Below are 27,765 nucleotides of genomic sequence, written 5' to 3'. Positions count from 1 at the left end.
ATTGTAAACACCTTTAGAAACTACACACATTTTCTTTACAAACTACACTATCACGCAAATGGTGAGTAAATTATATAACAAAATGATATATTTAGTACAAACAATTTTGAATACTTTCCAAATTTTGAAATTTAATCTTCTCTTTTTAACAAACAATTCTATAATATATAGACCTTAAGTGCTCAATGATGGAAGAATTTTTGTTCTTAAATGTATGAATGTTATATAGTAAAAATTTCTAAGACATTGTGTATGAACACTTGAAATTAGATGAATTGTTTGAAAATTATGATCAAAAGAGGTTTTTTTAAAACTGGAAAATTATTGCTTTAAATACATCACAAGATTCCTCTTGAATTAGTAGCAATGTTTGGAAAATATTCATGATTAAATGCAATGGTTAGGAAACGTTTCCATGAACACTTGCAATGTAAACACATCATACTTGTTTAAAAATTTTCACAAAGCTTTAGGACAGGCGACATTCAGATCGGTAAATTCCACACATATGTACCACTTGTTGTTACCCTTCTGTACCAGAACCACATTAGCCAACAATGTTGGGTATCTGGTTTCCATGATAAATCTGACATTAGGTAGTTTCAATTACCTCTTCATTTATGGCGACCTTTTTCTTCTCTCCTACTGTCCGCTTCCTCTGCACCACTAGTCTAGAGGAATGGTGGATGGCGAGGCGATGGCATGCCATTTTTGTATATGTCCCTATCTAGAGAAATGTATACAATTAAGTTGCAAAGATCATTATATGAATTTAATCATCCAAGTGCATGTTTTATTTGTCCTTGTGTTCTTATAAGAAAAAAAAATATAGTTTTATAATAATTGTTGTCTTTGTTGATGATTTCAATATTGTTGGAATTTGGAATTAATAGAGAAATTAAGGAAGCAAGAGATTACTTAAAGAAAGAATTTGAATAAAAGATTTGAGAAAAACCATGTTCGACTTTGGTTTACAAATTAGGTATACAAAAAATAGTATACTGTAAAGGAATAAAACATATGTTTCGGTATCTTCGAGGTACATTTTTTTTGTTTTATTCTAACAATATAAAACCTGTTTTGTTTGGTTATGTAGATGCATGATATTTTTCAGATCCACACAATGTTTGTTTACACATGGTGACACTGCAATATCATGAAGATCTCAAAAGCAAACACTTGTAGCAACTTTTTTAAATCATGCTAAAGTAATTGACTTTCATGAAGCAAGCAAGAAGTGTAGATAGTTAAGATCGATAGTTAAGATTGGTGACTCAACATATCCAAGGAGCATCTGGTTTACCAACTGATAAAAATCCAACAATTTTATATAAAGACAATGATGCACGTGTTACCCAGAAGAAGGAATGTTACATCAAAAGTGGTAGAACCAAGCATATTCCTCCAAAAAAATTCTGCTTCACATAAGAACTTGGAAGAAACAAAGAGGTTGATATTTAATATATTTGTTTGAGTGATAATGTGGCAGGTCTCCTCACATTCGAAATCTTTGAAGAACTATATGTGTTTGGTTGAGGAGAAGCATAATATTATATTCTTTTTTTCCTTATTAAGATTTTTATTCCAATAGATTTTTTCTAATAAAGTATTTAATGTGGCAGTATATGTTTCAATAAAATTCTCCTCGACAAAACATTTATGGAGTACCATGACTTATATTTTAAGAGGGGTTATAAAAAATTAGAAAATCCAAATTACTCTAAAATTATATATATGAATCACATGTCTTACTATTATTTTGAAATATTTATTTAAATTAATAATGTGAAATATCTATTAGAGTGTCAACTTTGAATAGTAATATAAATTATTATATTCATGTAATAATTATAATTTTAATAGTATAAATACCCTCATTTGATTTAGGTAAAGATACAAAATTTAAAAAAAAAAATATAAATATCATTTTTTTAATTGGATTCAAATATCTGATTTTCTCAACACTTTTATAATCTTTTACCATAACAATATGGCTAGTTTAATCACATAAAACAAAGGGCTATAAATTTGACTGATAGTGATTTGTTAATGACGTGAAGAAAAAGTAAATATATCATAATTATTTATAATTTGCTATTTGAGTACATAGAAATTTTTCTGAAATAATCAACAAAATTTAAATTAATTACTATAATAATTAAAATTTCAAATTATTTACCTAAATAACCCTAGGTGTGTATATTTTTTGGTATACATATGCGTCACCGGAAATGACACATAAATAATTTAAAAATTTAGTTATTTGGATAATTAATTTGAAAATTTTGGTTATTCCAAAAAAAAAAAAATTGAGTACATACCATATAAGTCATTAACTTATTTATCATTGATACTATTTAAGTATTATTTACAAGTGAGTTTTGTGCCTCCAAAAAATATTAACAATTAACAAATTATCCTATTTTACTATTTTAAAAACTAAATAATTTAGTCTAAACAAAGATTAAATCAGTCAAAAACTCCAAACCCACTTGTTTTTCTTCAAATAATATAAGATGGTAAATCCTTGGTTGGTTGCACTAAAACCCTGACACAAGATGGCATATACCTTCTACTAACACCACTCCCTCAATCAATGATTCCATCTCTTGTCATCTTCAAAGTCATAACCTTTCTCTTTTTGTTAGCACGATGCTTGGCAGAAATTTTCAATTTTCTTTTGGCATTTCGCATCGGGTTGATAACAGCCATGAGCTTTTCTTCTTGTTTCCTCTTATTTCTTTTCAAACTCAGGTTCTTCCTGATAAGGTTATAAACTTGCACAAAGTTTTGAGTACCTATAATATTCTCTATTTTCCCACAGGTGTCTTGTGCCAACTCTTTTAGATTATCTGGTTAACAAAAATCATACTCAAAGCTGTTAGACATCTAGCAGACTTGGCATTTATCTACTATACAGGGAATTTAAGAGGGAAACAAGAAATTACCAGCTACTACTTTTCCAGCAAATCCTTCAGAAACTTTATATAGAGGTATCAGGACCACATGTGCATAGTCCATACTCATCTCTATCTGTGCCATAAGTTTCCCAAAACTGTTGAAGACTATTTCCATCTGTTAAACAAGAGATAATATTTTACTCATATGCACATTGGTCATGACTAAACAACATATATGCAATGAGATCGATTACCAACCTGAATAGCATTTGTTTGAAGAGCAATTTTGCCCATTTTCTTGAGCAATAACGATACAAGTATATGTTGGGTGTTCTTTACATTAACTTGACTATTGTCTTCACATACGGAGGAGGTAAGTGATGAAGACATGAACATGATTCTTTCTTTTCTTGCATTAATCAAGTCAAAAGCTTTGAGAAACCGATTCTTCTCATTTTGCTCAAGAGTAGACCAGAATGCAGATGGATCTATGCTGGAAGTTTGCCTCATTAAAGCACAAATAGCAAAGACAATATTCTGGGTCATCAGGTTGCTGTCAGCATCATCTATGAGTGGCATTTTCAATTGGCAGCAAAGAGAAGTTGCTATTAAATATAATCTACTAGGACTCGTCATAAAATAACTACTTAAGGATCTTTGATGATTCTCTCTGTTGTTATCTGTTACACGTGCAAAGTATAGAGCTATGAGACAACCTGATTTGTTGCGTAAGCACGAGTGTGGGTGCAACAACATCTCACATATTGCTTCCCATATATCCTGAAATGTAAGTAAAAGAAATATGTCAGTGTGCTTGTTAAGAAGTGAAAAATGATGGGTGGAAAGTTAATTAGAAAATTTTGTATTGATTAATCGTGTATGTCGATTAAAAGGCAGGAAAGAACTGTCTCCACTCTGCAATATGCAGCTACATGCACCACCAAAGAAATCCAAGTCCGAATATATTTAACAGACAGTACAATGAAATTTACCTCTAGTTCCTTTGCAAAGCATAAGTCGTGGAATTGATGAATCATCTTCTCTAGCATAAATAAAGAATAGTACGCCTCCTTCCAAAGTGGAAGGATGGATTCGGACTCAAAGCTCTCTTGCCTGTTTGTGACTGCTTGTATAGCAGACTGCAAGATGCGACATGTCTCCGGCAAAATACATTTTATGTGTTTAATAAATTCATTCTTGTCTACCTCAATCAGCAACCCCAAAACCTGTATCGGCCATTTCAGAGATAAAAAGCAGACAGAAAAAAACAATGGTAAGATAGTTGTGTTTGAGAAAATACAAGAAAAATAAAAACAATGAACAGATTGGTTCTAAATTCTTACTACTGCTTGCCCTACGGAAAACTAAAGCTATTGTGATTCTAAGGTCAAATTTGTTGTTTGGACACCAGCTCTCAAGAATATATTGTTAGGTGAACACTCCGGTACCCTTGAATTTAGTTGGGTACCGGTACCCTCATCCAATTAAACAATCATATTCAATGTCATGTCACTTTTTATATTTATTTTATTTAAAAATAAATTAATATTTTAAATCAATTTCCATTAAAGGTACCGGTATCCAATTACTTATCATGGGTACCTAAGAATTTTCCATATTATTATTATATGCTAACAGAGCTCTTTCTCCTTTAGATTGCATTATGTGTAATTCTAGTTTCTAAACAACAAGTAATGCAATATAATGAACAGCAGCCACTATCATTTGGAATTTTTTGAGGAGTCTTGGAAGTTTCATCTAAATTTAGAGCATTTTCTTTTCAATTTGTCAATGGAAGAAGTGAAGAGATGTTTTATGCTTATGTGGCACCTATTTTGCTCTTTGGGTATTTGGCCAGAAAGAAATGCTTGTACTTGGGGTTACGCCAATGTGGCACCTATTTTGTTCTTTGGAGTATTTGGTTGGAAAGAAATGCTTGTATTTGCTGGGGTGCATCACATCCATGTCTTTACTATGGGCTAAGTTTGTTTTCTCCTTCTCAGCTGCTCCACCAATGGTCTCCTCCATCAAGGAGGATCACCAGTAAAAATAAAGAGGTATGGGGGTTGATCATTAATGGCTCTTTAATTTCAACTGTCTGTAATTTTTCGGAATCTCTCCAAAAGAAATGATGAGGTATTGGACATATCTCTAGTCGACGGGGATATCACAACACCTACTAAAGTTAAATTGTAATTGTTGAAGAGTCCCACGTCAAATGAGTGATGGCCTAAATAATTGTTTGCAAGTGGGGACACTCCTCACCTTATAATGAGGTTTTGTAGGAATGAGGAGTTAGGCTCAACTCAAAGATGGTGTCAGAGTCTATCCATGACCCATTTGGGTTGCTTACTATCAGGTTTTTGCTACCGGACCACCCACCGTTTATATCTATGCACCAAACCCAGTGATGTTTGGCGTGAGGGGTGTGAAGAGTTCCACATCAAATGAGTGATGGCTTCAATACATGTGTATAAGTGGGGGGCACTCCTCATTTTATAAGCTGATTTTTTAGGGATGAGTTAGGCTCAGCATATTCTAAGAGTAACTATTTAATTTATTCACAAAGAAGTCCCCAAAGACCCAAACAGCCACGGTCTGCTAAGATGATCATATTACAATCAGACCCAAAAATATAGGTATTGAGACAATATGATATTCCAATTTAAGCTTTCTAATCACTTTATGATTCACAAGGAAATTTAGAGAGAAATACCTGTGCGGCAGCACCCCAGAGTTGCTGCTTGTCACCCGAATACCAAGAAAGAGCATATTTAAGAATAGGTTTGAGTGCATTGGAACTAACAGAACCAATGAGCTTCTTTATAGCAGCCCCACTCATAGAACGAACAATATTATCATTATCATTTGCCAAGCAAGCCACCAAATGGAGAAAAAATGTCTGTGATTGCTCGTCCAAAACATCTCTTGGAAATTTGACTATAATAACATGAATCATTTCAAGAACAGATTCCCGTCCAGTTGAATGTTCATACCTGTAAGGATAAAACATCCATTGGCCTAAAATCAATCTTCAACAAATGAGAAAGAAAACTATTAATATTAATAATAAAGAAACATATTGTGCACTTACCTCAAATTCGAGAGCAGGAAGTCAAGATGTTGTTGCCTGCGCTTTTGTGAAAGTCGATAATCAAGCAAAAATTGCAACAAGATTTCACTGCATTTCTTGCGAATAGATTCCATTTGACTTGTGACCGTCAATTCAGCAACCCTAGTAACAATATCATATATCTCAGGTACAGCCATCTTGCGGTTGACAATACCCTTTAAAAGTTTAAGGGCTACCGATGATGGATTTCTTTCAAGCTCCAGAAATATTGGAAGCTGAATTAGTATATGTATGTGGTCCGGGGTGAGAGAAATTTCAGTGTTTGTCAAGAGCATAGTCAGCAATGTCAAACATGACTGCGTTAATGGACTGATAGAGTTCACTGAACTTTGGGCAATATCCAATACAGCAGACTTTATTCTCTCAGCGTGTACTTGAAGAGATGGTAAAGGAAATTTTACCATTACAGTAAGGCATTCAAGAGAAGCAGACAATATCTCCTCGTGCTTAGAGTACAAACCATCACTTAATAGCTTGACAAAACGATCTAATAAGGTTAAGGTATTTTCATCTTTCACACCCTGTTTCAAACCCTTCATACATCTATGTAATGTTCTGATACCAAACACTGTTATCAGATGTGAGCATAATAAGCCACTAGCAACTACACGGCCTGAATTTGCGTTAGTACGGCTATTCTTATCTTCCAATTTTGTCAACTTATTCTCATGCCAACCAATCTCATTCTGTAAGCCATCCACAACAATGTCATAAATAAAGTCAAATAGATCAGACAGATTTACAGATGGATTGCTTTCAATACCAGCAGCTATACTGTGCAACATATTTTCCAATCTTCCTTTTACATTTTGCGTGACATGTTTCTTCAAATGAGCAGTCACTGGTGCAAGCAGCTTTAGCGCATAGTTTTTTTGTTTTTTGTTTTGGCAGGGCTTTAGCGCATAGTTTTTGAATGTTATATTTTGGGCCACCAATTTCAAGCTCTCAAAAGACTTTTTCCTCTTTGTTTCTTTCATTTTTGAAGCTATCTTTTCCACCTCCTTCTGTTCCGCAACAGCTCCAAAAATGTCATTCTCTATGATAGAAAGGAGATCCTCCAAACAGTCATCTATCTTTCCACTAACTGCATTTGAAAGACACTTTGACAAAATAAAATTCAGTGTGTATCCTAGGACATGAAGTTCATATCCTCGCTTTAAGGTAGATCGCAAAACCTTTACAATGACCGGCAAGTATTCCAATCCAAGTTCTTTCAAACAAGTAACCAATGCAGACCTGGCTTCATCACGAATGCTTTCTAGACGACTCTTTAAGAAGTTTGAAATTCGATGAAGGATAGTTGGAAGATATGTGTCCATCACATCACCTGGAAGTAACTTAAGTAGTTTCAATGCAGCAAGACTGATATTTACATTGACCTTTTCTGAATCAGAATCCATCAGCTTTTGTATCTTAGGAAGCACAACTTTATAGAGGCATGTCTGTATATCTGTGTCCATATCAGAAGCACCAACCAATGATTTCTTAGGTTCTTCAGTGTGAGGAAGTTCTGAAAAGTGAAGTTTATCCAAAATAGAACAGATGAGGCGTATAAAGAGTTTATGTTTGTCTGAACTCCTGGATGCTCCCTGAAAACATTTGTTCAATAATGCATAGTATGACTTCCATCCCATCTGACCAGCTACAGAAGCAATGGTCTCTATGCATGCAGTTTTCATATGGTCAGCCTTTCCTTCTTTCTCATCAAACAACATGTTGAAGAAGAGTCGCATGAAAACTTTTTCGGTGATAAACTGGAATAACCGATAAATAATTAAAAACCAACCACTAGGTACTTATCCAGAAAAATAGTCACTAGGAATGATGATTTTACTTGTGAAGTTAAACTTAGTACCTCTGATAATTTGTGTGTACTGATAACATTTCTAAACAGCAACAATGCCTTCACTCTCTTCTGGATCTGCAATATCAAATTTATTTGTGTGAGATGTTGTGCAATCAATTTTAATAACTAAACAAAAAGTTATAGCTAGAATAACAAGACAATGAGTCTGAGAGAGTCTGTCAAAAAAGTCAGACAAATGTCGCCAAAAAATGGCTTTTTTTATATGTTTCGACACTTGTTGAATGGTGTCCGATACCCGTATGACACTCCTGCAACACGTGTCACACAATTCAGACAAGTTTTTCAAAAAGATTTTTTTTTTATTTTTGCTTCATCACACCTTATACATTTTTTGGACAAATCTCATCACCATTAACCTTGTTTTGAACTAAAAATATTAATTTTGCTTAAGAATATTTTCAACTCTTTTTATGATAGAGGGATAAATGAAACTCAAATATTATCATATACATAGTGGTGTCAGTGTCCTATAGTTTTACATTATCGGTGTCGGAGTGTCCGTGTTCATGTCATGACGCGGTGTCCGTGTTGGAGTCTATGCTTCATAATTAAACATAAACCTACCACTGAATCGGTTATATTGTCAAAAAAATTTGCTTTACTGTCCTCATTGCACAGAACTGAGAGTGATTTAAGGTTCGACACATCTGGAAGCTTCAAAGCCATTTGACTTAACAACTTCATCCATCCCTGCAATGACATCAAACAACATATGAACATAAAGGATTAAACAATATTTTTCATGAAATTTATTTTTACATTGTCAATCAGTAATTAACTTTGTATCTATGTCAGCATCACTCCAACATCTTTGCCGGCTTGGAAATAGGAATGGCAACTATTTGTCAAACTAGACTTGGGAATGAGTCCAAACATATGCAGATATAATTACATATAACTACTAATTCATACAGTACCCAACTCTGAAATATGATTTACAACATGAACTACCATGTACCTTTCTAACAGAAAGCGGTCCATCCATGGCATCTGCCACATGCTTCAACAGAAATTTCTTTGTAGTGCGCTGGATGCAAGATTTTGTCCAACAACTATGAGTGTTTGGCATTACAGACAACTCCGGTTCACTGCTTACCTCTTGCAAAAGGATGAGTGCCGAAAAATCAATAAAAGATAGCAATGAACTCTGAGCATTATAAACAAAAGTTGTTTCTTCTGAGGACATGTCAAGCACACAGTGCGATAAAATAAGTGATGCATATTCCACTTCAACATTACTAAAGAAATCGGTATTGATGTTTTTGTAGGCATCCAAAATAACATCATGATCAAGCCAACCCAAACTAGACGTTGAATTCAGCTGACGAAGAAGTTTAGCCTGCACCCCAACAACATAGCAAGAAAAATTAGAACAGAAAGTAATGTGTGGATCAAGGAAGACATTTAGACAAGAAAGCAATCAGTACCACCAAGAGTACAGATGCATCAGATGCAACAAGGACATCAAGAAGATCACATATCCTCAAACGCATATCTGACTCAGTCGAAATATATAAAGGAGAAACAGCACTCAAAATTTTAGTGGTGCTTCCATTTCCTAATATGGGTATGATGTTTTGAATGACTTGCAAGACTTCAATACGAACATCTACAAGCAAGGAGAACTTCTGTATCAATATAAACATTAATTGGCTAAAAAAGAAAAGGATGATAATAAGGCAACTGGAGATACTGGAGGTTCTCTCACCAGAACTTTGTGTTTTCATTTCCAAAAACGGAAGCAGTATTTCCACAAACCGCTTGGCCATATCTTGCTCCTTGATGTACTTGGGTAAAAATTTGAAAATTCTTATCAATGTCTCCCTAGGAGATTTGATTAATTTTCTGTCAAAAGAAAAAACAATGGTCAAAACATTTAATACTCAAGCCCCAGCTCCCCTCTAAATGTTCATATACAAGAACCCAAGCAGACAAAAACAAAATACCTCGTGGATGCACTATCACTTTCAAATAAACAACAAATGCTGTCCATAAGTACTTCAATATTTGAAAGTAAAACTCTATGGGCAGAACTGTCTTCATAATCCAACTGATTGTCAAGGCTTAACAAGTTCTCGACAAACTTTAGAACGCAGTATACAATAGCTTTAGTAGCTGAATTTACGGAAATAATGGAAAATATATCAGGTATGAGACTTTGTTCCCGGCATAATATTGCTACCCGTTTATGGTTTGCACTCATGGCTAGAAAGCAAGATAGCAGTGAACTTGGTTTCTTACTACTGGCAGCCTCCTGTTTGAATTTATCAACCAGGGGTTTAACAGAGGAAAAGAATCTGTCCCACATGTCAGTATCAAATTCATGATCCTTATATTTATTGACAACAAAGGAAACAATTTTCAGGCACTGAGATCTCATATCTTTGAGCTGATTTAAAGAATTGCCAATCTGCACAAACAAATACAAAAAGGTTGTTTTAGTCTAGAATAATATACAAGCATTATGGCTAAGTGAACATTGAAACATATGCGTCTCACTATTTAAACTAACATCTACTCCGAAACAGAAATTTCTTCCTCGAGTTCGTAAACATAGTGTGCTACACAAAATTTGCATTCAGTGTGAAGAAAACATTACCAATGTTTGATTTTCTGCCACACTTTCCTCATCAGAGGAGTTTGAGCTGGAGCTAGATTTGTGTTTGTATGAAGAAAGACCATTCAGTTTTATATTTTCAAGACTTGATGTGCAACTCTCCAACACTCGAACAACACACCCCACCAGCAAATCAAGAAAAGGTCTAATATGCAATTCATCAAAAACTCCCACAACATCTTCTATGACACGCAAGAAGCCATATTTCTTATTCCAGGATAAGGTTGCAATATTGTCCAAAGTAAAATACTCTAACAATGAACACGCTTGAAATTCATTAGTGCAATCTATAGGTAAAGTCCAAAACAAGTTAGCTGCCCCGTCAGTTTTCTCTACTATTTGCAACGGCTTTATCAGTAATGCAAAGAAATGAGGCAGCTCAGTGATATCAAGTTTAGCTATGAAACTCAGAACAGCTTTGCGATGACAAATACTTGCATTCTGTCAAAGTGTAGAGAAAATATTATCACTCAACCAAGCTAAAAGGGATGACAAAAGACAGATATATCAAACAATCACAGAAGTTTGAATTCCATATACCTTTCGAGATGAAAGTCCTTTCAACTTTCTTACTTTTGGCACCAAAAGACGGATAACCAAGGGCACAAGATAAGCTCGATGACATTCTTCAATCATTTTAGATTCCTTGGATAAACTCCATGTAGTTAGTTCCTCCCTTATAGTTTTGGAACTAATCAAGTTTCTCAGATGCTCGGTATATGGTGAAAAGCAATCATCTTTCCAGATTAATAGGCAATCCAGAACTCTAAACTGTATTTCAGGATCGTTTTCTTCAATAAGCCTGTCATAAAATCCCAAAAAAAAAAATGTGGAAGATGTTTAAAATTAGGGACCACCAAGTTTATCTAAGTAACTAAAAAGAAAATCATTTTGCAGTGATGTAAAGTTACACAATCAAATTGCATCTCAACCTATTCTGCAGAACCTCCTTAATAAATTTGCTCAAGTATATTGACTTGGGATTTTTCATAAGTTTCAACAAGTTTAGCCATTCCTTCAAGATCAGCTTCCACTCCTTTCCGTTACAAGCAAGAGAATCAATCAATCCCACACTGCAATTTCATTTTTGTTAAGGAAAACAAATTACAAAACATAGCAATTTAAGTGAAATGCCGAGGAGAACAAATCATAAATTTCAAAATCATGGAAAAGGATTAAGGAGATACTTACCTTGCAAGATCAAGAGTGTTGTATCCTAAGAACTTCAAAAAAAGAGGAATGAATTGCCGAGAGCCAGATTCAACAACAGTTGGAATTTTTTGTAAAGCTTGCAGTAGTAAACCTGAGAAACAAAATCAACTGATTACCAAGACATCACAATGGTAGAACAATAATATAAACAGGAATTTTGCGTGTAAGAAATATAAAAATTTGAAAGAAAAACATTACAAAATTTAACACAAATATAAACTTTTTATATAGGTGGTTACAAACTAAATTAAATATACACTGATTAAACTACTTATAACTCAATATATGATGTCAATGAGCTTGAAACATACCAGCAACACCATTGGCATTGTTAGAGGTTTCCCTAATTGCTAGACATCTTTCCAGATAATCGACAAAGGCATCCGACACAAGTGAAAAATGCAGGCTAACCAAGACCGAAAGGCACTCTAATACAGGATTCCAGATATCACTTAATTGGATATTCAAGATGCCAAATAACCCTCTCAAAACAAGAGGTGCATAAACATTTGTAATCCTTCCAGCAGATAGGTCCATCTGTATCTTAGAAATCAACAGTGTGATACTTCGGCTTGTAGAAGATGAAACTGGAGTTGTTTCAATAGACAGTAGAACCGGGAGAGGCTGTTATTTCACAAAAATACAGTCATACTAAAACTCAAGTTAATAAAAGGTAACGGCGCATAACTTGAAGATACATACATTATTTCCAGTGTTATCAACAAAGGAAGTTGGGGAAGCTTCGATTTTCCTTTTCTTCACAGCTGACTGATCCATCAAAGCTTTGATTTTCCCTTTTTTCGCAGCTGACTGATCCATTGAAGAATTTTCCTCACCTAAAGACTTGTAGTGACAGAGTATTTTAAGAGTTGAAATGCGAACCTCCTTGTCTGAGTGGCACAAATTATCACCAAATGATGGCACTTCCTCTGCAGTCATTTCTTCAAGTTCTGGATGGTACATTCTACACCCAATGTCTTCCAAAGAAGAACTATAATGTATAAAAGTGAGAGGGTTACTCAAATACCAAAGAGTAACGATAAAATAGGGACAATTTGAGAACTAAAGATTGAGAAACAAAAAAATATTTAAGACATAATTAACTTTAACATATCCATTTACCCATACTTGCTTTCCAAATAACCAGCAACAGCCGACAACACATGTTTAGATGACTTGTATCGTTTTGCAAAAAATAAGAACTTTTTGATTTCATCAGCTCTGAGGTTACTAGCATTGCATAATCTCTTGTAAGAACTTAGTGAAATAGCTATAATACTTTCCCATGATTTTTTAGACGTGTCTGCAATACGGACTGAAGATGAAAAAGAGAATAAGAAAATAAAATTCAAAAAGATTCAATGAATAAACAATCCAACTATAAACCCAAGTAAAAATCATAGCAAACCTAATATAATTGCCAAAAGGAAAACCAACTTTAATATTACCCAGAGACAAGGTTCTACAAGACAACTGCTCATAAAAGAAAATCATATTTGAAACGAGAAAGGGTGGAATACCAGCATTAACGGCTAGAAGCTGATCTATCGCATCCATAAGATGCACCAACAAAGATGGAACGGCATCAACAATAGACATATGAGAATAGCAGTTCACAACTCCCCACAGCAGTGCCACCTTTCTTTCATCAATTTCACAAGAAACATCAGAAAGTGCAATATCATTTATTTTTTCAATCCAAGAACGGATAGTCCCTTGCAAATGATTGCATATCCTAACTAATGCTTCTGCACTTTCTCCGTCTACAAAATCCGAGTCTCGTATATCCAATTGTATTTTCTCACAGAAGGACTGCAATAGGTGTATGACTTCCTCCTCAGAAACCTCCATTAACTCATTTATTGCACTAAAAAGCAAGCACATAAGTCAAATAATACATCCAGAATACAGAACAACGATATGTTCATGGGATTCAAAGGTTACCTTATAACATTACTTTTGAAAGCAAGTAAACAGAAATCCTTCTCTAGCAGTTTTTCAATGAAATGTAGCAAACTGGAACAAGCTCAAACGTGTCACTAGAGAGTATTGAAATAAGTTAAACAGAATGTTTAAATCAAAGGTACACTGTTTGTCTCATCCATTACCTCGAGCTTCGTGATTTAAAAATTGGAGCCCACTGAGAAGCACACTCAGATATCATTGATTTGCTGTAACTACAGAGTCCGTCGAGAGTAGCCAACATTAATATCAAAACTTCATCAACAACTAAGCATGTATCTTCTTGTGACTTGGCAACACCAAAAGGTGTGATATATGAGCGCACAAGCAAGAGGACGAGTTCAAGCATAGGCTTATAATCTGCCACGTGTAAGGGAAGTAGGAATTAGTGAAAAGCATGTGGACAACAAAAGCAACTTACTGAAGAAACTGTGTAGTATCTTGAAATAAAATATTAAATTACACTGAAGAACATTTATTGATGTAACACTAAGCTTTTGACAAAAATGGGAATATAAGAAACAAAACCAAACTAGCATATAGCACTTGAACTCATGCCATCACACATTATTTTTCATTGCCCATTAATATATGAACCACTCTTAATATGTAACGAAGATTATCAAAGAAATACCAAACAAAAGCACATGTCATGAAAACCTGAAGTAATATAGTATCATTTGATTCATGCACCTGACCCCACCTAGTGTGAAAGAGTTTTGATTGTGGTTGTTTCTTTTTATATACTAAACCACAAGGTGATAACAAAGTGCCAAGCAAACTGCAAACCCCATGGAATCAATGGCTCTAGTCCTACAGATGCCAAGTGCGAGAAGGCCTACCCATATGCCTGAAGGGTAAGACAATCCAGAGAATGTGAGAATACTCAGGGTAACTCAGTTTAAAGAACAAAGAGAAAACTAAACATTAGAGAAGATTCCCAAAAGAAACACAAAATTTAATTTATTTCTCTATTACTGGTTTGTCACTTGCTTCTTGAACAGATAAAAAGGAATATTTCATTTGCATAAAGTATTAACTTACCAGACACCGTTTGCCCTTTTTGCACCTCTACAGCTGAGACAAGCAGCGATAAAATGCGTCTTAAATGCCTGATGTTTCCAGTACTAACACAGTCATGCACTTCCTTATATAAGCAACTCCATACCAAATTCAAATCTTTGGGCTCTACTGTCTCGCATAATTTCTCAAACACGGCTTTTATGATGTTCAAAATGGTTTTTGACTCTGAAATGAGGCAGATAGAGATAATCAAACAAGGTAATCTAAGACTAACACATCACAAATCATGTAGAAACATAATTATATTTACAAACAACATCAGGTGACAGATAACAACAAATGAAGGTCTGAGTACTAGGAGACAAGATGAGTGGTTAAAATATCTACTTTTGTGACATAACTTCCTCCTTATCAAGTCTCTTCTTTTTTTGTTTCATGGTTTCACAATTTTTACTTTATTATTATATTTCATGTTTGGAACCTAATCATATCTTCTGTTCTATTGCATATTTAATAATATTGATAGTTTTGCAGCTTTTAATCAATTTTGTTCCATCTCCATGTAATCCTTTTTGGCTCCAATTTTTTCTCACACTCTGTTGCATACTTCTTTTCAATGTTACTAATATCAAGTAGTTTAGTTGCTTCAATCGTATACAAAATGAACATAGTCTATGATAAGAAAGCTTGTGAAATAAAAGAAAAGTTGAATTGTTATTTTTTACTATAGAAAAGCTTGCCTTGGTCGGCTCTATCAGCAATGGTATAAATTGTTTCGCTTGTCAATAACTGTAACACTCGCTCTGCTTTCGAATGGAGCCTTGATGAGTAACCTTTCATGATATTATAAAGCAATAATTCAACACCAGACTTTCGGCATTGTGACGGCTCCTTCACAGCCTCAGCAATGAGGCTTCTAATTCCTGTCCAACCAAACAATATTACAAACTTTATAGCCACCCAAACTAATAAAATCATTAAACCAAAGAGAAAAGGACAGAATTAATTCAACACCATGAAGCATTTTGGAATAGATGTATACCAATATGTGAACAAAGGCAAGACAGTCCGCGGAAGAAATATATACACAGTGAAAAATAATCAATGACGTCAATACCTATTTTGAGTTGCTCATATGGGGCCATTCTCAAAACAAATGACACAGCCTCTGCCATGAATTGTTGAACATATTCCTTTGGATAATACCTCAATTTTGGTGTGGCCCTTCAAGTATCAAGGTCAAAGAAACATAGAAGAATCAGACTTGTAGTTGGCTAAATTAAGCAAAACAAGCAATTAAGATTTCTCTTTTTTTGTAACAAAACCTTCATTAAAATATCCCTTTTGTTTGGTAGAAATTTTGATTTATAGGCCTTCAGCTAAATCTAATTTATGCATCATTTACAGCAGTTTCTAAAGAGAACTACTTATTATAACAATAAGGCATGCATGTTTAAACAAGGAAAGGGAACAGAGCTCTCGGCTAATTGACCCAACAAGTGAGATAAATGTGTATATGTTCAGTCCTTGTCCAAACCTCAGCTATGCAAGTCAATCCTTGGATGTTAACAAAGTGGTGCAGGAAATCATTCACTTAGGAGTTAACCTCGTAAAGAGAGTAAAAACAAAACTTCAAAAAAAAAAAAGACTATATCACTCACTTAAGCACTTGTAATGGGTTGTGTTCTAGATATTTCTTCAGATACATCATAACATATGACCATGACGTGAAGATCTGCATGTAAACGAACAGTTTCATAATTCACACTGAATTGAATAAAGGAACTAACGAATGGGAAATGAACAATATCTTAATTAAGAAAATTGCCAAGTTGATAGACTATACCTGCTCGATTATATCTGGCTCCCTATCAGCTCCACTTTCTAACAGAGATACTAAAGAATCAACAATTCTTGGAAATAGCCTGGGAAAACCCATATACACAGTGAATATGAAAGTCATCATATTTTTTCTAAGAAATTTGGCAAATGAAATAACAGGAAATTCCAAAATAGGCAACATTAGTGAGAGAGATGAGCAACTTACGGAATAAACTCCTCTAGAAGATCTCTAGATAATTCTGCAATTAACCTGAAAACAAAGTGTTAATAAATGTAGCCAAGAATTCGCAAAAGAAAGTGATTCTGAAAAGGAGTTGCATACATGAGAAGCGGTTCAAGGGACAGCCTTGCTTTGATGTGCAACCTAGAGAGTAGGTTTGAGATTAATAATTCCTTCTGCAAGAGCACGAGGTAATGTGTTTGTGTACAAGGCATGAGTTCATCATACAATGAGATAAAATCGTGTGCAGTATTCAATTCCTGGAATTGAAAAAAGAATGAAAATCAATTATATGAGAAAAGCAAAAACAAGTTGGTTATGAAAATAGCAATATACAGCAATAGCACGTACGTACCCTCCAATATATTAGGCTGTCTCTGAAAAAAGAACCTTCCATAGGCTGAGCTTTGATCGGTTGAAGATTTGTATACACATCGATTTGAATATCATGTATTCTCTCAGAGAATGAGCGAAACTGTAGATACAAATTATTATAAACAAAAGATAAATAAAGTATTTGAAGAATGCAGGGTTTAGGGTTTTGGCAATTCCAGCTTACGAGAAAACGATTGTGAGTGTGAGGGGATTGGTTGAGAGATTTGACAGCTCGAGCGTGTGAGGGCGTCGCCATGTTCGGTTGAAGACGAATCCTAGTAGAGAGTAGAGTAGAGTAGAGAAGAGAGTGAGGGTGTGTTTCTTTCGGTTTATAAAATTCCATTCCTTGCTACCCAAGATTCGCAAGGTTTGGCCAAAAAGTAAATTTTATTTTTATATTCTTTAACCATCATGAAAATAATTATAAAAAAATCATGTGTAATATTCCTAAAAGTAAAAGATACTTGAAAATCTAATTTTAATATTAGACTCTAATTATTGTGATTTTATATTATTAATCTCATTTAAAAGCTATTTTTATGTCCTTAATTGTTATTTTAGTATGATAAATAAATATGTGGTTACTAATCTTGTAACCGTAGCCATAGTTTTTTTTTGGTTACAGTAACCAACCGTAGCCATAGTTAAGTAAAAAAGATAAAAAGTTTGTCAACTAACTTCATCGATCTCTTATACACTATGCAAATTTCCGTTTTTGTCCTTAACTTTCGTAGATGTACATCCGGAAGCACCTCATATTTTAAAAAAATTAATTTTTTTCGTAGATGCATCAACGGAAACGTATAAAACAAAAGAAAACACAGTTAATTTCACCTTATTTTCAGTTTAGCAATACTTCCGTAGATGAATCTACAGAATATGATGAAATAGAGTGTCCCCTAGGTGCATATACGGAACAATCTCCTATTTTTTGGATTCATGTCATTTTCAATCAGAAACTCCATTTTTAAAGACATACATTTTCAGATTCAATAATGCATACAAAAAATACAATATATAAATAATGTCGGTCAAAGTGTCGAGTACATAAAAATACAATATATAAATAATGTCGATCAAAGTGTCGAGTACATCATCAAATACATACAAAAATGATATAAATACATCATCAAATATAACTACTGAGTATGCTGGGTATCATCCTGCGCATCTCCTCTACCTCCGCCTCTGCGTCCACCAAGAGCTCTGTTGGCTCTACCCCTAGCGTCAAGTGTCGCACGAGTCCTGGCACGATGTCGACGGTACAAAAATGCACTCTTTGTCAGCCTGATCATATCATCCAGCACACGCCTATAAGCAGCCCCCTCAGAGAATAAATCGTCTGCAATGGCTCTGAGGCCTCTGTCAGCTATCTGACGATACAGGAGGAAGAAGATTGTGAGTATGGTCCAACATAAAACTTACAATTTCACCCCATATATGTGTGGTTGCATGATCTGCATATCCAATCAAAAGAGAAGCGTCTATAGGCCCCCAGGAGTACCATACTGGCTCTGGCACTGGCACAGGCTCTGGCACCGGATCATCCTCGTGTAGCTCTGAAGGTGGCACGACAGAAGAAGAACCGCCCCGACGACGTCTGCGGGAAGGTGGCAACTATGAGGAACGCTCAGTATCATCCCAAGGCCTCAGTGGTACATGATGTCAACATTATGATACAAAAAAGCTCAAGTTAGATACTGCGTATTTATAAATAAATATCAAAATAAAAACAGAAAATTATTCTTCCGTAGATGCATCTACATATGTACCTTTTTTTCAAAACATTGGGTGCTTCCGTAGATGGATCTATGGAATGCCCTAACGTACATCTCGTCCGTAGATGGATCTACGGAAGCAACTGAAACTCATAAACGTAACAACGACGTATGAGAACTGATCTAGCCACTACAAACTCTATTTTTGTGGCTTAATCGTCCGTTTAAAACCTCAAACAACCCCTACATTGTCTCTAAACAATATTGCAAAACCTATCAATTTATTTCTACACCTAAATATCAAATTTTAATTCGATTTTAAAAATACTCTAAAATTAATCGAAATGTTAGAAAACGTACCAGTTAAATAAATATAGGAATTGGATGGAAGTCGATACTTGAGTTGACAACGTCTTCCGAACTCGGTATAAAGAAATACGTCAATTTGAAATTTGAAGTTTGAGAGAGTTTGAAAATGTGAAGAATGAGGGATGGGAAAGGTCTGACGCGAGTAATAACGTCAAACCTTTCCGTAGATGCACTTACAAAAGTCTTCCGTAAGTGCATCTACCGAACAAAACAACGTTAAACAAAAAAAGATGCTTTCGGAGATACATCTACAAAAGTACGAGGACATTTTTACCAATTCGGTGGTGCATGAGAGACCTGTGAAGTGGGTTAAGAATGTGAGACCTATTAATATCGTCTTTTTTATTAATAAAATTAATTAAAACTTGATTTTATAAGCAAATTTAACTTCTTAATATTGTGTGTGGGCTGTCCACCTACTCTTTCTCAATTCCATAAATATTTTTTTATTAGAAAAATAAATTAATAAATTTATAAATAAATTCAATAAATAAATTTAACTTTGCAATACTATGCGTGCATCTTCCACTTACCCTTTCTCAGTTCCAAAATAATAATAATTATTGATTTAAATAATTAACTGGTCCATTTAAGGTGACGAATTTTTGTGTTGTGTCCTTGTATTTTTTGTTGTTGTTATAAATCAAGTATCATTTATGCATAATTGTATAGACTAACCCTTAAGTTGATGAGGATCATAATAGGCAATAAAACTCTTCCTCGAGAGATTTAACATTGTTACATACCCATACTCAAAACCTATAGTTAAGCTGGAAGAGACTTATAACCCATCCTTATTTATTTATTTTTGTGAAAAACTCCTTCAATTTTGAGATCCATTTGATTTTCGTCCTTGACATCAATCTTCCATTGCAAAAAAGGCAATGTGGCAAACGATATTGACAAGGCTTTATGGCTTTGCTTTATTCCCCCACCCCCGCCCAACAAAAAATCCCCAAATAGCCTTTACCATATAGTCCTTGAAAGTAGGGTTTCTAAAATCTAAAACTCAATGGAAGGTGACACGGGTAGACGAAGGGTGCATGTGACTGAAGTAGAAGAAGGCATGGTTAGGGAAGACTAAAGGAATACACGCTTCATCCATTCACGTACGACATTTGTTTAGTAGTGGTAGGCGAGCAGAGCATGTGCCTGAGGTAAAGTCGGTTTCTTTCATCTGTATTTGGTTTTTGTTCTTGAAAATCATAGGTGAAATTTTCAAGGATGACTTTAGTTTGAGTTTTCATTATTGAGGTAGATTTGTTAGAGACTGTATATTCTATTACAAAGGGGAACATAAACATGCAATAGATGACATTGATTATGATAAATGGAGCTTATTTGAAGCTACTAGTATATTGAAAGACATTGGTGATTTTGATCATTCAAAATATAGGTTATGTTGGTATAAAAGTGATTAGTACAAATACAAGAGAATGGTCAATGATTAAGATGATGATGTTTATAAATATGTCATTGAAATTATATGTGTAGTGCATTTATAAGTTGGTCATTTTATTAAAGACATAGGTGGAATAAATGTTGAAAAATGTGAACAAGATGATGGTGGAGTTAATTTTGAAGAAGATGAACAATGTGATGGTGGAGTTAAGGTTGAACAAGGTGATGGCTGGAAGAAGATAGACAAAGTGATGGAAGTGGCGATAGTGATGACAGTGACTATGAAGCTACTAGTATAATGTTTGGTTATAGTGTGAAAGTTAGGGCTCTTGGGTAGGATGATGGCTTTGACGTAATTGATAAAGAAGATTATGGTAATGACTCTGGAATCTTGTTTTGTAGGTAATATGACATATACTTTTGACGATGATAACCATCACGATGACAACACTGAAGACAACTATGATAAGTCAAGCATGAACTATTAAGTGGTTAAAGATGCAAACACAAATATTATTGAAAAACTTGTCTATCAAATTAGGGCAAATTAAATGGAAATAATCTAAAATTCTTATATCAAGAGATCTCAAATAATGCCAGCATAAAGAGTAACATATGACAAAAACTTGTAGAAAATGAGTACTCTCCTAAATTAGTAACTGAGTGAACATATGTAAAGCAAATGGGCTTTTCTATAAAAGCACATGGCTAAAAGACACACACACAAAAATTATTTTTCAAAATGATTTACCAAGAAAATACTTTGAAAAACATTTGGAAGTTATATATTATGAATTGGGAGCAGTCAAATAAGCCATGGGCAAAATTTTGACTTTTCTAATTTATTAAAGCATGTGTCCAATCGATTAGAAGTGCACAAACATAAGGCCTAAGCTAGTTTGAATGCGCCTTAATTTTGTGCAACAGCTACATATCTTAATCTTTCAATTTGAGAAATTAAAAATGAATATTTGCACCATCTAATCCATTAGAAACTTGCTCTGATCGATTAGTTAACGGTAAAATGCGTTAAATGAAAATTCCTTTCTTAGACAACCTCATGCCTATAAATAGAGGTAGGATTTCTCAATTTAAACTCTCTAGAATCGTATTTTGATACTTTCATATCTCACACATACGCTCTTTTTCTAAAGTTTTATTTAGCTTTCTCCCATTAAATGTTTTAGCCAAATGCCTTTGTGAGAAAAGTTCCTTTGTGAGTGAGGATATATCTATAATTCTGGAAAGGGTAGAATTGTGAAATTCACCAAGGAAATCTTTTTTATACAACTAAGTTAGATATTGTCCATTTAGGGATTTATCTGGGTTATAAGCTCATCTTATACAAAGCTTATATTTGAGGATTGTATGATCAATCCTGGTTTTGGTTGAAGATTAGTCGGTGTTAAAATATTCATAGGTTCTTGATTAGCCCGGTTAAAACTAAGATAGGTTTAAGTTATGTCCGATACTAAAAACTTCATAGGCTACCCGGTTAAAATCTCACAGTTTTTTTGTTAGTCCCGCTAAAACTAAGGTATTGAGCTCAGATTTGTGGAACTTGAAGACTAATTGCTCTGAGGTTCGTGTTCCTAGAAAGAATAGTAACCACTTTAATCCACTTTTGGTAAGGAAGATTGGTTGTTTCATTCTCAAGAATATATTGAATAAAAGACGCAAATGTCTGCATTCATTGTCTCGTATTATTTAATTGAAGATCAACCATCATTTACTTGTATGGGTTCACGAGACTTTCCTACTAAAAACTCTCAACTATTATTGAAAACTCTCGAGATCAATTATTGGGGAGATGAGTATGTTTTCTTCCACTACTACAAAAAACACATTTCATCTCGGACGCGAAATGCATCTAACCTCTGTTGCATAAATAAGGTAACAAATGGCGTCATGAAAAGTTTCCACTTTACCCATCAGTTTTTAAAACACCAAGGGGAAAGGTTATCTGCACATGGATTCGAACCCCAACTTCTGCACTTTTATTATTTTGAAAACTAGGGCATCGCACCAATAAAACTGGTGGGTAAGATAGATTTTTTTAATTAACTTATTACAAAATACATATATTAATAAGTTAACTATTTACCCAGAATATTATATTACTTACACAAAATATTTCTATAAAACTATATAACAAATTTTGAATATGATTAATCGTCATCGTTGTTAATGAAGATTAGATGTTGGATCCTTATTTCGTTGAAATCTAAGGAAAGAGAAATTGTTGGGTGCAATATATTTAGTGAAAGTGATAAGCAACTTACGGAATAAACTCCTATAGAAGATCTTTAGATAATTCTGCAATTAACCTGGAAACAAAATGTTGAGGTTAATTTGCAACAATTGCAAACTAATAAATCTAACCAAAAAACAAGTGATATTAGTTCAATTTGGTAACTAATGATATTGAGTTTGCATGTCTTATTTGATTGAGTCTCAATTGAAACCTAATAATAAGAGACAAGGATGACAATATTTTTTAGATTTTGAACCTATCAATTGGAAGGATTGGTTACTTAATGGTTATTGTTTTTCAAACAATACGCCTATCTGATGGAAATTGATAAAACTTTATACACTTTTGTTGCAATAAAGAAATAGAGAAAATAGATCATTTGTGTGTCACCCTTCCTTTCTAAGTGACTTCCTCCATATCATCTACATCCTAATGCAATGACGTCGTCTGGTTAATGGGGAGATGAAACAATGAGGAGATATAATCTAAAGTAACAGTCATCTCCCCGAATGGAAGATGAAAAAAAGATGTTTCATAGTGTCTCCACTCAACAAAAGCATACATAAGAGAGGCGTCGAGCATGGTCAGCGAGCAACCTGCAAACTCCATGAGACTAAACTAAAAAACAATACGCCTAACCTGCCCAACCATTAGATCCTCTAAAAAGTTTTCAACTTCGAACTGTGGGATGCGACCTTCAGCGCCAGACGTTCCTACAAAGTTAAAAAAATATCAATAATCTTTTAACACATCACCGAAACTTGATAAACATTTTATAATAAAAAATACAACACATTTTCCTCTCTCTGACATACTCTATATGAGACATGGTAATCATATCTTGTGAGCACAAATTCGTCACTAGTTCCTTCCAAAAAGGCTTCATCTGTGTGAACAGGTGGCTCTGTAGACGCACGATTCGTGACATCTATATCATTAGAAGACACCTCATCACCATCAGGAACCTGCTCAGCCCGCACAAGAACCTTCTCCACAAGAACTTCCTCCACATTAACCTCCTCTATAGTAACCTTCTCAATAGGTACCTCATCAGAAACAGGTACAGGTACCTCCTCAATAAAAGGTACAAGTACCTCCACACAAGCAACATGTACAAGTACCTCCACAACAAGAGGCACAGGTACCTCCACACGAGCAGGTACCTCCTCAGTAGTAGAAACCTGTAACACGGTGAACTGACTTTTATTTTTTTAAAGCAACCAATGTTGCGGTGAGCAAGAGTCGCCACCGACTTTTATTTTGTCCAATGTTAGGAAAGATAAAAAGTACAGAAAAAGACCTCTTTTTAAAAAGAAACAGGTTCAGGGGGTAAGTTATGAAAAGGGAAGGTGTAAGCACCCTTTTCATCCGTAGTTATCTACGGGCTCTTAACTTGCTTAGCTCATATTGTTTGTTTGTTTTGAAAGAAGCATAAGGACTTTAGCGTAAATGCGTAGCCTTAGTTTTTTTGAAATAATATTGAAAAGATATTTTTATTGAGCTAGGCAGTTTAAGAGCACTACCCTATTTAACTGGTCTTTTTCTGTAAATTTTAAAGTTCCCAGGACTATCCATACTATATAGGAGTAGGTAGTCCTAGTTATATTGGACGTGCGGGTCATCGAAGGGTCATCGTATGGTCGTTGAAGGCAACGGGTAGAGGTACCTTTAGCTATATTCAAAGGGACAATCATTGTTTTGTAGGCAACCATTCGAGGGACTAGATCATATTACCGAGGCAACATCGTGGGTCATCGAGGGACTTATGATCTTTACAATGATTTTTAATCGAGGGACTTTGCTAATTGGTACCTCTATATTCGAGGGACACGACCTTTTAATCGAAGGCAACCAAAGAGGGGCGTACCCTAAGGGTGAGTGTGTGCAAGTGTGTTGGATTCGATTTATAGTTTATCTTGTATTATTACGTGATCTATCGTTTCCTTTATCTTGCCATACACACCCTAATTATCATACATCTAAACAGAATATATAAAAAAATGCGGAAATTAAAAGTGCGGGAAAGTAAATGTCCTACGCTATTACAGAGCTTTGGGGTAGTTACATAATTAGAGGTGCGGAAAATAAAGTCCTAATTAAACTATTACAAACCCTGAATAGAAATTAAAAGCTTAACATATACAAATTATAAATGGTGAATGTCTATAAAGTCCAAAAGTCACGGTCTCAAGTGGTACCTCATAAAAACAAGAATGTTAGTACGATTAACTAAAATAATGATTACAAAAACAAACAACCGAAAAAATATAAAAAAATGGTGTTACCAAATTCTAAAAGAAGAATTAAAATTAAAACAAAATGTATACTTTTTATTATAAAATAAAATCTAATTAACCTAATATTATTTATTTATATTTTTGTTATTAAAAGCTAATTAACTAAAATATCTTTTTTTTTTTGTCTTTTTCTTCTTACGAAAACAACATAACAAAAATGAAAGACTAAAGAAAAATTAGTACCACGCTGTTGTACCCCAAAATTTGCCCTCATATATTTGCCAATGTCATTTTATTTCAAATGAGTGACATGACACATTTGGTAAGATTGTAAAGCTTGCAGGTATAAGGTTACGGGTTCGAATTCTAGTTCTAACATTTTCTCTTTTTGCTTCTAACTTTAGTTTTAATTTTATTTTCATATTATATTCAAAAATCACAAAAAAAAAGATTTTTTTATCATTTTAATATTTAATGTTCGTTTTTCTATTTTAGGCCTTTTTTTTAATAATAATTTTTAATTTATTTTATGCATATTTTATCAAAAAGAGTCCAAAAATTCCCCCAAAAAAAAAGAATTAAATATTTTTCATTTTTGTCATAGTTGTTTCCTATTGGTCATATTGTGTCATGTTAGCCTTTGATTGGTCAAAATAGTGTCAGCTTTTCATTAGAAAAAAATCATGATATTATTTGGTTGATTTATTGGTTAATACTAATATTATTTTTCCTTTTATGTTAACCTAATATTATAGTATAAATAGGTTCTAAATATCACATTTTTGGGGAGCCAACAATTTCCATCCACCCTAACCGTTACATTCACGTACCAATACTGCATTTTTTACCATTCACACATAGTACATTCATTCCATCCCCATAATTTTTGTTACAGAAATATCTATCACCATCATGTAAATTTAACTAGCCACACATACAATTAACAATTTCCATGCCATTTTTTCTTTTTGTACACTTAATAAAATTCCACAAACTTCACTTACAAAATATACACTACAACATTGTCCAAAATCTCCAACCATTAGGGGTGTTCGCGGGCCGGTTTGGTTCGGTTTTGAGAAAATCCGATACCCAAACCGATTAAAATTAAATGGATTGGTTTGGATTGGATTTACAAATTTTTGCGATAAAGCCCAAACCAAACCGACCCGAGAAACAATGGATTGGTTTGGGTTGGATTGATCGGGTAGATAAAAAATGCAAAAATATTTTAAAAAAATAACTTATTAACAAAAATTAATTTTTCATAATATTATAAAAAATATAATATTAATAGTGTTCAAATTTAAATATTATACTAGAAATTTTTCTCTAATAGATTCAAAAATATCTAACAAGAATAATATCTAAGATTAAGACTTTTGAATCTATAACTAGTCACTTGAATTAATATGATAATGAATGTGTTTTATAACTTTATGTTCATTTATCATATTGCACTATCAATTTTCTAATAACAAATTAAAATAGCATAACTTGTCCACACACAACATTTTATTTTTTTCTTATTGAAGTTGAATGTTTCGTAGTAATTTTCATGATAATTAATTATGGTTGGTTTGGGTTGGACTTGCGGGTAGAAAATTGAAAATCCGATGCCCGAACCGATTGTCATTGGATTTCATTGGTTTGGTTCGGTTCTTGCCCGAATTGAAAAAATATCCAACCCAAACACTATGGTTTGGTTCGGATTCTGGTTTGGTTCGGATTTACCCGAACCAATGAACACCCCTACCAACCATCACCATCGATTTCCTTTTCAAAAAAAAAAAAAGAAAAAAAACAAATAATTTGTTCTTAGATTTCAAAACTCCAACAGAACCATAACCTCAACCAACACTAACCATGGAAACCAAGCTATCCCACACAAAAATCATCATTATCATGTCCTAATCACCATCATAAAACTCAACTCTAACAAATTCACAATCACACCATTATTAATTTCACTTGTTCACACTAAAGTCCAAGCTGTAAAAAGATATATATATATATTTTTTTTTACACAGGTTCTCGACAAGACAACAGATCTGGAAAGAATCAAAACCAAAAGAAGGAAAAGTGGTGAAACTGGAATCGTAGCAAGTCGCAGACGTGAACCGCACCGGAATCAAACCACCGCAGGAGCAAACCGCCTGTGAGTCCAACGTGTCCACGCAGTAATCGCTTCGAGACAGCCGCGCCGGATCTCGATTCTGATCAGCCACGAGACCACCGCGACTTCCACCCGCAAAGAACCCAGCAACCGAATCTCGGCCCACGTCCCGCCACGGCCAAAGCTCTATCGTGAGAAACCCACGCCGTAACCGACATTGCACCGCCTCCGGTCGGAACACGCAAAGCCACCGCGGTCCCTCGGTAATCCTACTCCTTCATTTTGTTTTTCCTCTTGATGTTGGATGGCTGAAAATTTGGTTATATGTGAAATGCTATTTTTGATGGAAGAAGTGTTTGTTTTAGATTAAGAGAGATATCATTGAAAAAATTTGATTTTTTTTTTTTACTCTGAATTGTTAAGAACAACATCGTGAGATTTTTTTTTTTTTTGGTACTTAGGAGGGCCGAGGCCCAAGAAACAAAAGAAAACTACAAGGGAATAACCCTAGAAACACAG

At 34.2% G+C, this 27,765-nt stretch overlaps 1 protein-coding gene across 2 annotated transcripts; it reads right to left on the bottom strand.

Moving 5' to 3' along the window:
* Positions 1-2,341: 2,341 nt before the first annotated feature.
* Positions 2,342-17,503, bottom strand: LOC131603946 (U3 small nucleolar RNA-associated protein 20-like). 2 transcript variants are annotated; one of them, XM_058876423.1, is made up of 31 exons: positions 17,336-17,503; positions 17,132-17,251; positions 16,879-17,036; positions 16,762-16,806; positions 16,561-16,639; positions 16,376-16,449; positions 15,832-15,938; positions 15,455-15,637; positions 14,736-14,939; positions 13,838-14,051; positions 13,674-13,745; positions 13,250-13,596; positions 12,852-13,044; positions 12,432-12,720; positions 12,041-12,353; positions 11,709-11,820; positions 11,450-11,590; positions 11,058-11,319; positions 10,500-10,958; positions 9,847-10,310; positions 9,609-9,745; positions 9,328-9,509; positions 8,859-9,239; positions 8,465-8,590; positions 7,889-7,954; positions 5,995-7,787; positions 5,617-5,896; positions 3,893-4,126; positions 3,159-3,680; positions 2,949-3,075; positions 2,342-2,852 (listed from the first exon to the last, which is right to left on the bottom strand). In XM_058876423.1, the coding sequence occupies exons 1-31, from the start codon at positions 17,492-17,494 to the stop codon at positions 2,590-2,592; spliced, it is 8,106 nt and encodes a 2,701-aa protein (XP_058732406.1). In that variant the 5' UTR covers positions 17,495-17,503; the 3' UTR covers positions 2,342-2,589. The 2 variants fall into 2 exon arrangements, with proteins under 2 accessions (XP_058732406.1, XP_058732408.1); XM_058876425.1 differs by having other exon boundaries at positions 12,858-13,044.
* Positions 17,504-27,765: the final 10,262 nt, after the last annotated feature.

The sequence above is a fragment of the Vicia villosa genome, linkage group LG5, assembly GCF_029867415.1.
Source record: "Vicia villosa cultivar HV-30 ecotype Madison, WI linkage group LG5, Vvil1.0, whole genome shotgun sequence".
NCBI classification, from domain to species: domain Eukaryota; kingdom Viridiplantae; phylum Streptophyta; class Magnoliopsida; order Fabales; family Fabaceae; genus Vicia; species Vicia villosa.
Note: the sequence above shows the minus strand (reverse complement) of the source record. Positions and strands in the feature narration are given on the sequence as shown.